General features: G+C 44.4%; 1 protein-coding gene across 4 annotated transcripts in view; it reads right to left on the reverse strand.

The window, feature by feature from the left end:
* The window catches only part of LOC127010328 (protein ROP-like), a 44,293-nt gene that overhangs the window by 6,472 nt on the left and 22,059 nt on the right, over positions 1-15,762 (reverse strand). For 3 of the 4 annotated variants that reach the window (XM_050884210.1, XM_050884211.1, XM_050884212.1), the window contains exons 3-11: positions 10,842-10,979; positions 9,262-9,417; positions 7,800-7,903; positions 6,648-6,787; positions 6,139-6,319; positions 4,713-4,881; positions 3,610-3,819; positions 2,758-2,978; positions 149-342 (exon numbers count right to left, since the gene is read on the reverse strand). In XM_050884210.1, the coding sequence (XP_050740167.1) occupies positions 149-342; positions 2,758-2,978; positions 3,610-3,819; positions 4,713-4,881; positions 6,139-6,319; positions 6,648-6,787; positions 7,800-7,903; positions 9,262-9,417; positions 10,842-10,979 (1,513 nt within the window). The remainder of the gene's footprint in view (positions 1-148; positions 343-2,757; positions 2,979-3,609; positions 3,820-4,712; positions 4,882-6,138; positions 6,320-6,647; positions 6,788-7,799; positions 7,904-9,261; positions 9,418-10,841; positions 10,980-15,762) is intronic. The other variant, XM_050884213.1, reaches the window with a different exon arrangement.

Here is a 15,762-nt window from a genome sequence, read left to right on the forward strand (position 1 = left end):
GCTCACCTCCGATCTCTAAGTTATACCCAAAATCTGTGTGAGAGATTATGAGATCAATTGTTGTCCATTCCCTCGTCTTCATGCTCACTTCCCATATAAATGACACACCCCATCCAACAGTAAGTGTCTGAAGATGTGGCGCCCTCACCTGGTGGGAGCGGTCTTGGACATGGTGGCAGAGCGTCCTGCGAGGAATGGGTAGTGTTTCTCCTCCAGCTTGTTGTCGATGGTGTCCTCCATGACGTCCTTGATGACCGGGGTCCACCGAGACATCTGGTAGGTCTGTTCGGTGATGCGCTCCTTCCGGGGGACTTGGTAAGGTTTGCGGCTGCGGTTCCCTCCCTGTGGATGCAAATGTTTGTGAGGAGAGTATATGGGAGGAGGACTGAGGAAGAGGATGTCAGGGGAGACCAAGAGTGAAATGGATCAAAGGAGAGGAAAGGTATGGGAGAGCGGGAGAAGGTTGGTAAAGATGAGAATTGGACTGAGAGATCATCCTGAGACCACAAGTGCAATGGCTCAAAGGGGAGGAAAAGTATCGGAGAGAGAGAAGGTTGGTAAAGAAGGGATTGGACTGAGAGGGAGCATCCTGAGACCACAAGTACAATGAATCAAAGGAGAGAAAAAGTATTACAGAGAAGGTTAGTAGAGAAGGGGTTGGACTGAGAGGGAACATCCTGAAACCACAAGGGCAATAGATCAAAGGAGAGGAGAAGTATGAGAGAGAAAGAAGGTTGGTAAAGAAGGGATTGGACTGAGAGGGGGCATTCTGAGACCACAAGTGCAATGGATCAAAGGAGAAGGAGAAGGTAGGGAGAGAAGGGTTTGAGGCCTGTAATCAGCAACACTCTCAGCTCTTACAAAAACTATTTTCAAAAGCTACAAAGGAGGTTAGGCAGGTTCTCATGAGTGTTTTTTTACATTCATGGTGCAGAACCCTTGTCAAACTATCACTAGCCGCATAAAACTACCCATGGAAACACCCACATCAGCCTCAATGAAAGCCTTATTAAACATGGGTGTGTAAGCCTTGATGTGTTTGAGAATATGGCCATCTGTCACTCAGTTTGCCAATCTCTCATCTAGGAGTAACTCAAGCCCGTCAAACTGTCACTAGGCTCATGAAACTACCCATGGATATACCTACAACAACCTGTATGAAAGCCTTATCAAACATGGGTGTGTAAGGCTTGATGTGTTTGAGAATATGGGCATCTGTCACTCAGTCTGCCAACCTCTCATCTAGGAGTAACTCAAGCCTGTCAAACTATCACTAGGCTCATGAAACTACCCATGGAAATACCCACAACAACCTATATGAAAGCCTTATCAAACATGGGTGTGTAAGCCTTGATGTGTTTGAGAATATGTTTGCCAATCTCTCATCTAGGAGTAACCCAAGCCTGTCAAACTATCACTAGACTCATGAAACTACCCATGGAAATACCCACAATAACCTATATGAAAGCTTTCTCAAAAATGGGTGTGTAAGCCTTGATGTGTTTGAGAATATGGCCATCCGTCACTTAGTTTGCCGATCTCTCATCTAGGAGTAACTCAAGCCTGTCAAACTATCACTAGGCTCATGAAACTACCCATGGAAATACCCACAATAACCTATATGAAAGCCTTATCAAACATGGGTGTGTAAGCCTTGATGTGTTTGAGAATATGGCCATCCGTCACTCAGTTTGCCAATCTCTCATCTAGGAGTAACCCAAGCCTGTCAAACTATCACTAGACTCATGAAACTACCCATGGAAATACCCACAATAACCTATATGAAAGCTTTCTCAAACGTGGGTGTGTAAGCCTCGAGAATATGGCCATACGTCACTCAGTTTGTCAACCTCTCACCTAGGAGTAACCCAAGCCCATCAAAGTATCACTAGGCTCATGAAACTACACAGGGAATACTAAGACAATAACCTGTATGAAAGCCTTATCAAATGTGAGTGTGTGAGCCTTGATGTGTTTAAGAATATGGGCATCCGTCACTCATTTGCCAACCTCTCATTTAGCAGTAACCCAAGCCCATCAAACTATCACTAGGCTCATGAAACTACACAGGGAATACTAAGACAATAACCTGTATGAAAGCCTTATCAAATGTGAGTGTGTGAGCCTTGATGTGTTTAAGAATATGGGCATCCGTCACTCATTTGCCAACCTCTCATTTAACAGTAACCCAAGCCCGTCAAAGTATCACTAGGCTCATGAAACTACACAGGGAATACTAAGACAATAACCTCTATGAAAGCCTTATCAAATGTGAGTGTGTGAGGCTTGATTTGTTTAACCCCTTGACTGAGGATTTCCTACAAGAAGACATCACCAAGCTACAGGAATGGAACAATAAGTGGCTGCTACAATTCAGTGCAGAAAAAAGTAAAGTCATGCACCTAGGGAGGGGATATCCAGCATACCAATACCACATGGGAAACATTCCACTATCCACCACAGAGGCAGAGAAATAACTTCAAGTATATGTTACCAGGCTAGCAGTGAAAGCCAAAATCCATGCCAATCGCAGCGGACGGGTTAAGATGAGCCTGAGTCTGCTGAGGGCCAAGAAACAACGCTCAACTCCACAATTACGTTTAAGCCGAGATGAGCCATGTTGTTGATGGATGGGCAGAGAAAGACCTGGGAGTATACGTTACCAGGCTACAAGCGAAAGCAAAATCCGTGCCAATTGCAGCGGACGGGTTAAGACTATGAGCCTGAGTCTGCTGAGGGCCAAGAAACAACGCTCACCTCCACAATTACGTTTATGCCGAGGTGAGCCATGTTGTTGATGGTGTCCTTCTCGGTGGGGGGGATCTGGGCGTGCTGCAGCAGCTTCTCCAGGTTCTCGTTGGACACGCCGTTCTTGGCCAGGATGTAGAGCAGGATGACGCGCAGCTTGTCCAGGTTCTCCACGTTGGTGTCCAGCAGGATGGGGACGATGTTCTTCATGGGGTCCTTAATCTTCTCACCTAAAGAATAAGGAGGTAAATTATTATTATTATTATTATTTTTTTTTTTTTTACGGCAAAGGAGACAGCACAAGGGGACACACAAAAAAAGGAAACAATGAAAAAAAAAGCCTGCTACTCGCTGCTCCAGTAAAGAATCCGAAGAGGCGGCCGAAAGAACAGTCAATTACGTGAGAAGAGGTGTCCTGATACCCTCCCTCCCTCTTATTCACATTCCTAACACTATAAAATAAACTGTCATTATCACCATGTTAATTTTGCACCTCACAATCTATTCATTAACAAGAAGAGTAGCAGATAATAAGTGAATTGACTACTTGAACTCTGCATTGACCCCCACTGCCAGGTCCTGTTCCATTTTGTCTCCCAACCGGCCTCTTGCAGACTCCTTACGTTATGTTCTTATTTTGTTTTTAATAGGTTCATTCCCGTAACATCGCCCTTATAAACAGCCCAGCTTATGTCTGTCTACTCTAGCAAAACGGCTCCACGTACCCTCTGCATTGACCCCCATTGCCAGATCCTGTTCCATTTTGTCTCATACTTTTTTTAAGAGGTTCATTCCCATAACATCACCCTTATAATCAGCCCTGCCCAAGTCTATCTACTCCAGCACAACAGCTCCACATACCCTCTGCATCGACCCCCATTGCCAGGTCCTGTTCCACTTTGCAGAGCTTGTCGATGTTCTCCTGGTACTTCTTCATGCAGCTCTCCGCCAGGTGGATGTGTGTGGCGTACTTGGACAGCTCCTTCTGGTACTGCGGCATCTTTTTGATCATCTGTGAGAGGTCCTTCATCGACGTCTTGTCCCCCATGTTGCGCTTGGTGGCCATGAACTCTGTGGGGGGAGAGTTGAGGTTAGTGGGTGATTGTATTTGTATGACTAAGGTATGGGATGAGTCAGGAAAACACAATGAAGTATAAGCATGAAGTATTACTCAAGAATACTGATATAAGTGAGCTAGATCGTGTGTGTCCTTAGCCAGATAGGAGCAAACTAAACCCACAGTGCTATGATAACCAGTCAGGATAGCATTTTAACACCAAGATAACCCACTTGTTTTCATTTAATGTTCTTACTTTCCCTAATAAGTGTTGGACGGGGTAAGAGTCTCTCCCCTTCTGAACCCACAATCTCCCCTCCCATAACACACATATACAAGGAATGGTAAAATAAATCACTGGGGCATAATTTTAACATTAAGGTATACCACTGAACACACCATCCCCTCCTACTAACTAACTAACAGCGGGCTTTTTTTTCCATTATTGTTTTCTTTTTCTTTTACGCCTTTGCACTGTCTCCTCTGCTGTAAATAAAAAAAATAAAAAATAAAAAAGCCAGGGGGAGAATCACTTCACTCACTTCTTCTACCCCTGACAGTACCCCCAAGCAAGCCTCCACACAGCTGCCGTTCCCATTCCAAGCCCCTCGGATTGATCAACTTGTCCCAGTCGTGAGTTATATGGGCATCCCTTTGGTCTCCTCCACTCATGGTTGTTATGGTTGTCAGGGTTGTCTCCCCTCCCATGACACACCAAATACCCAGTGCCCACCCCAGTCATGAGTTATGTGGGTGCCCTCTTGGTTTCCTCCATTCACGGCTGTCACAGTTGTCTCCCCTCCCATGACACACTAAATACCCACACAGTTGTCTCCCCTCCCATGACACACTAAATACCCACACAGTTGTCTCCCCTCCCATGACACACTAAATACCCAGTGCCCACCTTTTGTCTTCCTGGTGATGTTCTGTGAGACGACAGCGATGTGGTTGTGGCGCAGTTCCGTCCAGAGGTCATCGTTCTCGTCCAGCAGCACCTCCTTCTCGTTCTCTCCTTGAGTGGCCTCGTATTTGTACACGTCGTTCTCAATGTCCAGAAGATCATATGCCATGGCCTGTGGGAATGGAAGGTGCACTGTTGCCAGATTACCATATTCAGAGCATAATATTTACCGGTTTCTGACGCCTAACTATTGCCAAGAAACATCAGGATCTAACTCTTTTAACGATAACTATAAATGAGTTTCGTTATTGGAGCCCAGAAGACAGTTTTGGGGTAGGAAATCAGGAAATACAAGCGGCTGAGTACGACAATATAGCAATGTTGGGCAGGTGTAAGGTTTTGACACAGTATAAGCGAGGTACCAGAGCCAAGGAATACGAGAGTTTGGGTTACTTGATCATAGGCACAATGTTGTTACCTAAAGAGCCGTACAAAACTCAAAATGATGCTGATACAATAATGATTTTGTGTGCCATAGGTATCATAAGGATCTTGAAGAAGTACCTGGAGCTAAAAAAACACTACTGTATCACCATTAATTTGAATTTTGCATGGCCCTTTCAGTAACAACATGGCAACTGTGATGAAGCTGGCCATACTCTCTTATTCTATGACTCTGCTGGATAGTTAGTGAGTTAGTTTATTGACCAAAAGGTACAAATTTACAGTACAGTGAAAGGTACAAAATTCCCACTGGTCCACATAAAGAAGTATACTTTAAGAAGCGTAAATCATAAAACACGGACTGTACTGTGAATTGTGGGACTGTCTCTTCTACAGTATATCCTATGGCCTATGAGAGTGAAGGAAGGATATCTCTGCTACAGCATAACGTGACTGTGAGGGTTGGGGAAGCAATCTCTCATACAACCCGTGCCTTTGAGAGCTGTGGGAGTCAGTCTATTGTTTTCATCATGTTTACAAAAAGAACTCTATCCCATTCTCACTCTGTAACTGATATCCTCAAATGTCTCTGTAGTAATAGAAAGATTGAAAAGTATTTTGTGTAAACGGTAAAGGTAAAGTTGAGTGCATCTGCTACACCTGTGCGTGGCTGTGGTGCTCATCTCCACCACACAGGCTCAAGGGCCAGCGTGATGGAGATGAGGACCAAGGCCACATACAGCTATAATGTTTGCCCCTAACTTTACCTTTTTCATGTACCCGAAATTGACTTCTCTTTTGGCCACTCTTTACTTTTATCTTTTTTCAGGAGCAGCAATTAGCAGGCTTTGTTTTCTACACCTTTTTGTTGTTGTTGCCCTTGAGCTGCTTCCTTTGAGCTGCTTCCTTTCCTGTTAAAAAATAAAAAAAAATAAAAAATAAAAAAAAAGCTCTAACCACTGCTACAAATTCCCCCACAACTCGCCTGCAAAGTGAGCTCGTGAAGCAGCGGTGAGGTGCAGTCAAAGCCGCGGTCTAGGATGATGAGCTGCGAGCGAGCCTTCTCCGGCCCCTCCCCCATGGACGGCTCATCGGCCTTGTAGCCGTCCAGCTTCTGCTGCACCAGCTGGGCCAGCTCCACGTTCCTCTCGAAGTCTCCGCGGTACCTGGAGAGTCACAAAGAAGATACAGTGGAGATAAATGTTCCTGATAAGTTGTTGTTGTTTTTATGGTAAAGGAGACAGGCTAAGACTTAAGTAAAATAATAATAATAAATATATAAAAAAATCAACATACTTGTAGGGAGTTACCAAGAAATTAAGACAGATATTCAAGTGCTTAATTTGGTTCATTCATCCACTACCTCAAAGTATTTAAAACCAGTTTGTGGCTATCTCCTTCAGCTAGATTTATCCCACTTGTAACAATGTTGTGGATCCTAAAAAATTATTCCTGGCCCTCTTTGGGACCTCATAGTGGTGGTGTTTCCATTACCTGACAGCTGGGTACTCGCCGAGGCAGGCACACACTGTTGCTATCTGTTCAGCCATGCGCTCCAAGGTGCTCTGTCGGGTCTGGGCTTGTGTGGGGCTGTAGTAAGAGGGGAAGGCTTTGGGGTAGTCCAAGGAGAATACCTGGAAAAATACAAATGGGTTAACTTTCGCTACACTCATTGGTGACCGTTCATCATCTAAAACTTCCCCCACTGAACTGAAATTACTAATCCTCATGTAAAAGGTTCTCTGTTATTCTGTTTGCCCCTTACTTAACCTTTACTATTTACTATTATCATTACTTAACTATTTGTCCATTGGCTGACCTATACTAATGCAGTGGTATAGCAAGACACAAAGCAAAACACTGAACCCTTTAAGTAAGAAGTGGATAAGCGGAACATTTTTTTACAGCAAGGAAGGCAGTTAAAGGGCAAAAAACAAAAACAAAAACATTAACAAAAAGAGCCCCACTATACAATGTTCCCACAAATTAAAAAGAATGGGAGGTCAGAAGAGAGGTCAATTTCAGGTGGAAGAGGGTAGTGGGTGGATGTAGTGCATAAGCGGAGTGACACATGCTGACCTTCCTCTTCCTCCTCCTCCTCCACCTCCTCCTGTTTGTATACCTTGTCGAGTCAGTTATGATAATTAGGAATGACTCTTAGAACCACAGTTACATCATCATCTGACATCATTGCAAACTGGTAAGGAAAATGAGAGAAAAAAATGGCATGAATAGAAGAGAGAGAAGATAGAAAAATAAAGAGGGATGAGGGTGGGAGGGTGTGGTGTATAAACAGAGGGATGTCAGAAGGAGGGGGAGTGGGGAATGAACTAGCTGGGGAGGAGAGTAAAAGGTGAGGGAAGGAGAGAAGAAGGGGAGTGGGAATGAACTAGCTGGGGAGGAGAGTGAATGGTGAGGGAAGGAGAGAAGAAGGGGAGTGGGGAATGAACTAGCAGAGAAGGAAATGTGAAGGATAAGGGAGGGAAAGAAAAGGAAAGAAAGGGGAGTGGGGAATGAACTATCAGGGAAGGAGAGTGAGGGGTGAGGGAGGGAGGAGGAAGAGGAGGAGAAAGGGAAAGTGGGAAATGTAACACACAATGACCTTCTCCAATGCGTGTCCCGAACATAAGCAAGGCGAACACGTACTTGACTTTCATACGGCAGGAAGGCAATGTTGATCTCTTTGAGGGTCTTGATGTACTTGGCCACTGGTTGTTTACAGAGTTCATTGAAGAGCTCATTTGAACATGCTGGAAACGATAAAAGGTCAGTATTTCCTGTGACTTCGAAGACTTAAAAAACTACCTTCAAGAATGAGAAAACGACAAAAAAAGTATGAATATGTAATTGGTTTCAGTCTAACTTTACCTTCACTTTATTCTGAACAACACGAATCATTCTTATTATCATTATTCCTATTATTATGCCAAAACCTGCATACATTTAACATAGTACCAAATAATCAAGGAACTCCAGATGCAAAATTAAGTAATATGGATGCAGTTACCCATTTGCAGCCTACTTTTGTCTCCATATCCAAACATCACTCCTAAATCCATGTCAGTAATCTACATGCACAACACTCCAAGGTAATCACTGGGTCGCATACACACATAAGGGGGGTTTGTGGAGTAGGAAACAGACTATTGATTCACTTTACTCTGAACTCATGACTCAGAAGCCCATTATTGCCAAGGAAGTCATTTGGGGGGGGGAGAAGTGGGAAGGGAGAGGGACGTAAGGAGGAAGGGAAGTGGGGAATGAACTGGCAGGGAAGGAGAGGGAAGGGGGCAGGAGGAAGGAGGAAGGGAAATGGGGAATGAACTGGCAGGGAAGGAGAGGGAAGGGTGCAGGAGGAAGGAGAGTATGGAAGGATTTAGCAGGGGAGGAGAGGGAAGGAGAGGGGGAGGAGGAGAAAGGAGGGACTTAACAGGGAAAGGAAGTGAGGATGAGGAAGGGAGAAAGGGGAGCAGGGAATGAGCTACCAGGGGAGAAGAAAGAAGGGCGAGGAAGGGAAGAATGGGAACGAGGAATGAACTAACAAGAGGAATGTACAGGGTGAGGGAGGGAGGACGAAAGGGGACGAGGAAATGAACTAGCAAAGGAGAAGATTGAAGGGTGATGTAGGGAGGAAGAGGGGGCAAGAAATGAAGGGACAAGGAAATGAACTAGCAATGCACAGAAAATTGGGAAGGGTGAGGGAGGGAGCGAGAAAGAAAGGGAACCAAGAAATTAAGTAACAAAGGGAGGAACAACTTCCCATATGTAACAGAGCAATGCACAGAGTCGCAAGGAGTGGGAAGGGTGAGGGAGGGAGCGAGAAAGAAAGGGAACCAAGAAATTAAGTAACAAAGGGAGGAACATGACTTGCCACATGGAACGGAGCAATGTACAGAGTCACAAGGAGTTTAGTAAAAGGTGGAGAGGGAAGGGTGAGGGAGCGAGGGAGGAAGAAAGGGAAGCAAAAAGTGAACTAACAAAGGGAGGAACATGACTTGGCACACGGAACAAAGCAACGCACTGAGTCATAAGTTAAGTCTAAGGTGAATCAATATTTCCGTCAACAACTGTCTATCCTGCCGCTGTTAGGGTGTGTGTTTGTACGTACTTTCTGTGAAGTAGACGTGGCATAATTTGTATCTTGCTTTGTTTGCTATGATGAAGTCTTGTTCAAGGCCGCTTATTGACAGCTTGGTGGGCTGGATGAGGTAGATGGCCTCCAGGGCGGGCAGGGGCTCTCGACTCTTGTTGATATCCTCCACAACTGTAAGAACACAAACACAGATAGAGATGAATATATGGATAGCTAAACAAACTGACAAATATATAGAGATAGACATATAGGTATAAAAAGGAACGTAAATCATTGACCATATGTAATAAATTGAGTACGAGGGCTAGAAATAAGAAGAATGTAGGTACGCACAGATAGAGACAGATGGATAAAAGAATAGCTGGACAAATAGACTGATAAGAGACAGAGACAGGTAAATAAGTATGTAAATTCTTAACCATACAATAATAATTACACTGATAGAGAGAATGAGATATATGCAGAGGCAGGAAACAAGAACAATTGATAGATAAGATATACGATGCAGTAAAAGTATTAGCAGATATGGTCCATATAGATAACAAAACACTATGGTCAGTATATAAGACACTTTCGCTCCTCACATCAACTATTTCTAAAGGTCAAAGAGGGGGTCAGTCGGGTTCTAATGAGTGTTTCTTTAGGTTCACCGTACAGAAGAAGGGTCAAACTACCACCAGGGTCATAAAACTACTCCTGGAAATGCCCAAACCTCCTATGAAAGCCTTGTCAAATATGTGAACATGGGCAAAGAAATGTCTCGTAATACGGCCCTATGACTCAATGGAATAAAAAGAATACCTACACCAGGCAAAAGAACTTAAAACCACATGAACAAAACTTCTTAAAGCAGCTTCGTCAATAACACGGACGTAACATCAATAAGGAATGTTCACCAATCTGCAAACACTATACCAATTTGCACTCATATCAGGCAGAATAACTGATATGGAAAACTGAACCGAGATGTATAAAATTGAATGGCAAAATGAAGACTGATGAGCGTTTTTACATTCTCTGATTTGACAACTTTTATTTTCACTTCACGAAACACATAGCACATCATCTTTAACTCATGAAACACCTAAGACATCATCCCCAACACATGAGACACCTATCCCTAGCACATCATCCCCCAACACATGATGCACCAATCCCTAACATGTCACCAGCAACACATGAACCACCAATCCCTAGCACATCCCCCAACACATGACACACTAATCCCTAACATGTCACCAGCAACACATAAACTACCACTCCCTAGCATCATCCCCCAACACATGACACACCAATCCCTAACATGTCACCAGCAAATAAAGAAATATAGCTTCCCACAAAGAAATATAGAGGTTTCGAACAGACTAAGTGAGGATGTAGTATCGGCGATGAGTGTGCAAAGCTTTAAGGAAAAGTTGGATAAATGTAGATACGGAGACGGGACCACACGAGCGTAAAGCCCAGGCCCTGTAAAACTACAACTAGGTAAATACAACTAGGTAAATACATGAACCACCAGTCCCTAGCACGTCACCTAGAACACAAGAAACACTAATCGCTAGCCTGTCACCCACAACACAACACGTAACACTCACTGGTGATGCCCTCCGCCGAGATGTCGTGCATCTTAAGGCATGTTGACACCATCCGCATGGCCAACTGATCCACCACCAACACCCGCCAATCCGTGCTGGCCGACTTTTTCTTCGACCGTATCACCTCATTCATAATCTCTGGAAAGTGCAAAATCAAGTGTTAAATCGTCACATGAGCAAAGGTTCACATACGATCACTGTCCTCCTTCTCCACTTGAGTTATACGGGCAAGGTTTACTGCCATTCCTCCTTTCATTCCTGTCATTCATAGTCTCTGGAAAGTGCAAAATGAAGGGTTAGGTCATCTCAGGAGCGAAGGTTTATATACAATCACTGTCCTCCTTCTCCACTTGAGTTATACGGGCAAGGTTTACTGACATTCCTCCTTTCATTCCTCTGTCATTCATAATCTCTGGAAAGTGCAAAATGAAGGGTTAGGTCATCTCAGCAGCAAAGGTTCATGTCCAATCAATATTACAGCGTCTCCACTTAAGTTACGGTGGCAGGAGTTTTCTATTCCTCCATATCCACGTTACAATGCCATGCTTTACTATTCTCTTTCATTCTTATGTGTAGAGTTCATTTAAATATCCGTAAAATGGATCACGAAGTTTATTATGTATTTCTGATCATCTTCGAAGCAAAAATGTTTCTCCCAGACCTAACCTAACCTAACCAATACTGCTCTCTCGCTAAAATGTCACGATGGTATGCTTTTCTATCCCTTTTATTCTAATGTCTAAACCTCAATTCATATTCTCTTAAAACACTAAATAATGAATCTCTGAAAGGTTATTGGACATATCAGATTATCTTCAAAGCAAAATTTTCTCTCTCTATAACCAATACTGATCTCTTGCTAAAAAAGTCATGAAGGTACGCTCCTATGTCCCTTTTTATCTCTAACGTCTAAATCTCATTCATGTTCTCTTAAAAAATAAATAATGGAAACTCAGATTATCGAAGAGTTAAGGCCTCCACATCATCCATAGACCTCTCTCACTAGCTGACATTTCTAGTCCTTCATCTATTTATTCATTCCAAGATGTACAGATTCAGATTTCACTACAGACTTTATATTCCCGTAGCATCCAAGTCTTTCCTCCGATCAATACCCTTCCCTCCAACCTCTTCTATCCCTCTTTTTTATTCTAAGATGTACAGATTAAGATTCTATTCAGGACTTCATATTACTTTTGGATCCAAGTCTTCTTCCGATCAATAGCTATCCTTCCCTCCTCCCAAGTTGTGAAGGTATCCTATGAAAATTCCTTTTGAACTAATGAGCAAGGATTTTCACTTATTTGGTCTCTCTCTCTCTCTCTCTCTCTCTCTCTTTCTCTCTCTCTCTCTCACACATGCACTATTTTTTGCATTTTTCTTTTGTAATTTGAATGTTTTGTGTGTGTTTTTCTCTCTCTCTCTCTCTCTCTCTCTCTCTCTCTCTCTCTCTCTCTCTCTCTCTCTCTCTCTCTCTCTCTCTCCCATGCCCTTCCATCCTCTCTTTACTATTTCAAGATCTATAGAGTAAGAATGTGTATCAGATTTAATAATGTCTAAAGAAAGGTTTCCATTCAATCAATATTCCTCTCTTTATGATGAAATTGTGACGAAATAATGTAAGTACCTTTTTTATATGTAATGTATAATGAGTTTGTTGAAAGTTTAATATCTTGCATCTGATCAATATTATACTCTTCTCCCTCTGTAGATATGTTGTGATGCAGTTTTTCTTTAACTTCTTTCCTCTCTTCCCTTTTTCTTCCTTTTTTATTTTTGTTTATTCCTTTGTTTTATGTTTGTTTCTTTCTCTGTTTCTTTATGTTTGTTTGCTTGTTTCTCTGTTTATCTTTTTTTGTAGTTTTTATGCTTCTTTCTTTCTTTGCCTGTTTCTCCAACCTTCATTCATTCATTCAATTTCTTTATTCTGAAAAGCGTAATACATTAAAAGTTTACCAAGGCCTTCACATTCCCTTCAGACCAAAACCTGCTTCCATATAATCAATAACTCCTTCCCTCTCTCTCTCTACATAACTCTGAATGGCACGTCCAACACTTCCTCTTTTATACACTATCCCAAACTCTATAACCTAATACCAACTTCCAATTCCATGTCCAGAAAATACGTCGACTCTTTATTATGTTTATTAACCGCGAGTATCTCTGAAAGGCTCATGGTGGGCTATCCAGATGACCTTCCTGGAGGAGCGCCAAGAAACAGCAGCCCCGTCTCACCCCGCCCCATCCCGCCTCGCCCCTCTGGACAGCACGGCACCCACGGAAACTGGAAACCCACGCCAAGTCAAGCCAAGACGCCAAGCCAAGGAGGGACCGGCCGATAACCTTCCTCCTTTTCCTTCTCGTTCTTGTTTTCCTCCATCTTCAGCGGCAGTCACGTCATGCCATCAGTTCGAGGAGGAGCGTTTCTGCACTCACCCAAAATCACGTAGTTCCTCCTTCCCCTTGTTCTGGTTGCTGTCCTTTTTCTTAAGCGGTAAAGTCAAGACACGCCAATACGAACCCGATACGAACAACTTCACCGCACTCCTTAACCCGGGAGCAGCGACGGGCCAAATCTGTGGCTTTACCGTGTACCAGTGACGGGCCAAATTTTTGCCCTGATACAAACCCCCCAAAATAGATGATGCATAAACTGATCACAAATGCGTTGATATTTGTGAAATGGTTTGCGCGAGTGATGATTTTTTCTCATTTTTCTCGCTTAGAAGGACCATTAAGAAACATGGTCCCCGCAGCTACGGGGTTAAAAAGCTCCTTCTTGTTTTTGTTCCTCGTCTTTTTCTTTAGCAAGGGAGAGAGAGACTGAGGAGGGACTGGGCGATAACCTTTCTTCTCAAAAATGCTCCCCCTAACCTTCCCCTTCCCTTACCTTCCCTAAAGCCCTCCTCCTCCTCCTCCTCCCCCTCTCCTTCCTGCCCCTTCTTCCTCCCCCATTACCTTTCCTCCCTTCCCCTTCAAACTTCCCCCTCTTCCCCTCCTTACCTTCCCTAACATTCCCTATAACCCTCCTCCTCCTCCCCCTTCCCCCCCCCTCCTCCTCCATCTCATCCTTCCCTTTCCCCTTTCCCTGCCTCCTCCTTCTTCTCATCCTTCCTTTCCCCTTTATCCTTCCTCCTCCTCATTCTTCCTATCTTCTTTTCTCCTCATTTTTCCTGATTGCTGTTCCTCTCTTCTTCATTCTCATCCTTCTCATTCTTCCTATCCCTACCCCTCCTCCTCCTTATCCTGCTTCTTATTTCACTTCTTCCTTCGTCCTCATTTCCCCTTTTCCCTCTTCTTCCTTTTTCATTTCCCCTTTTTCCTATTCCTCCTCCTTCTTCATTTCTCCTTTTTCCCTCTTCCTCCACCTATTCATATCCCTTTTCCCTCCTCCTCCTCCTCCTCCTCATCATCATCATCATCTTCCCTATCCCCCTTTCCCCCCCTGGCTTTCCTCATTCTTGCTATCCCTTTTCCCGCCTTCCATTCCCATTATCGTTACGCCCTCTCATCATGGCACATCTACTCACTCAAGGCGTCGTTCCCTCTCAACATGTCTTTTCTGGCCCGGAGTGTAAGGAGTGACCATTCCCATTGCCACTCTTCCGCAGCCATTCCCTTTCAGCCCTGCTTTTCCCTACTCCAGACGGGCATGAATGAGTTAAGAAATTCCTCTCGACATGTCTTTTCTGCCCCTTGAGAGCATGAAGTGACCATTCCCACTGCTATATAGCCTACCACAACTATTCCCTTTCGGCAATACGTCCTTGGGTGTGATAGCGTAATTCTATAGGGAAAGTAGGCCATCCCCGCTCGTGAAAGGCGTTCATGCACCACGCGTGAAGGCGGGGGGCGTGACGCGGGCGGCGGGGTGCTGGTGACGAACAAAGAGGGCCCCGGGTGGCGTGGGGGCGGCGAGGCGCGGGCCCGCTGGCGGCGTCACACCGTCTGGCTCAGGGACAACCCGGGTCACGCGCCATGACGTCACCGCGGCACACACACACACACACACACACACACACACACACACACACAGAGCTCATTGCACCTCATATAAAAAGTATACACGCACTAACACCTATTTATACCATCACGCAATCAACACACACACACACACACACACACACACACACACCTCATATAAAAAGTAAACACGCCTTAACACCTATTTATACCATCACACACACACACACACACACACACACACACACCGTCCAATAACCTACTTAATACACGCGTTGTTGGAGGAGGAGGAGGGAGAGGTGGAGAGAGGAAGACGGAGGGAAGAAGGAGGAGGAGGAAGAGGGTGCAGGAGGCGGAGGAGCAGCAGGAGGAAGGAAAACTTAAGACGCAGTAGTAGGTGGGACGGTCAGGCAAGTGTGTATGTGTGTGTGTGTATGTATGTATATGTGTGTGTGTGTGTGTGTGTGTGTGTGTGTGTGTGTGTGTGTGTGTGTGGTTTATCCTCCTGAGAGCGTCCTTTTCTTTCAATTAGGCGAGACTTATTGATCGACGAGTAGGAAGGAATGTAGGAGTTTAAATGTCAACACCAACCCAGTGCAGTGACGAGGAGGAGGAGGAGGAGGGGGAGAGGAGGAAGAGGGGAAGAGGAAGGGGAAGAGGGGAAGAGGAAGGGGTAGAGGAAGAGGAGGAAGAGGGGAAGAGGAAAAAGAGAAGAGGAAGAAGAGGAGGAGGGGAAGAAGAGGGGAAGAGGAAGAACAGGAGGAGGGGAAGAAGAGGATGAAGAGGAGGTGGTAGTGGAGAGAGAGAGAGAGAGAGAGAGAGAGAGAGAGAGAGAGAGAGAGAGAGAGAGAGAATCAGAGACATATATGTATTCAATTTCAATATGTAACATGTAAAAATAAAGAAGAGAGAGAGAGAGAGAGAGAGAGAGAGAGAGAGAGAGAGAGAGAGAGAGAGA

The sequence above is a fragment of the Eriocheir sinensis genome, chromosome 43 (assembly GCF_024679095.1).
Source record: "Eriocheir sinensis breed Jianghai 21 chromosome 43, ASM2467909v1, whole genome shotgun sequence".
NCBI lineage: Eukaryota > Metazoa > Arthropoda > Malacostraca > Decapoda > Varunidae > Eriocheir > Eriocheir sinensis.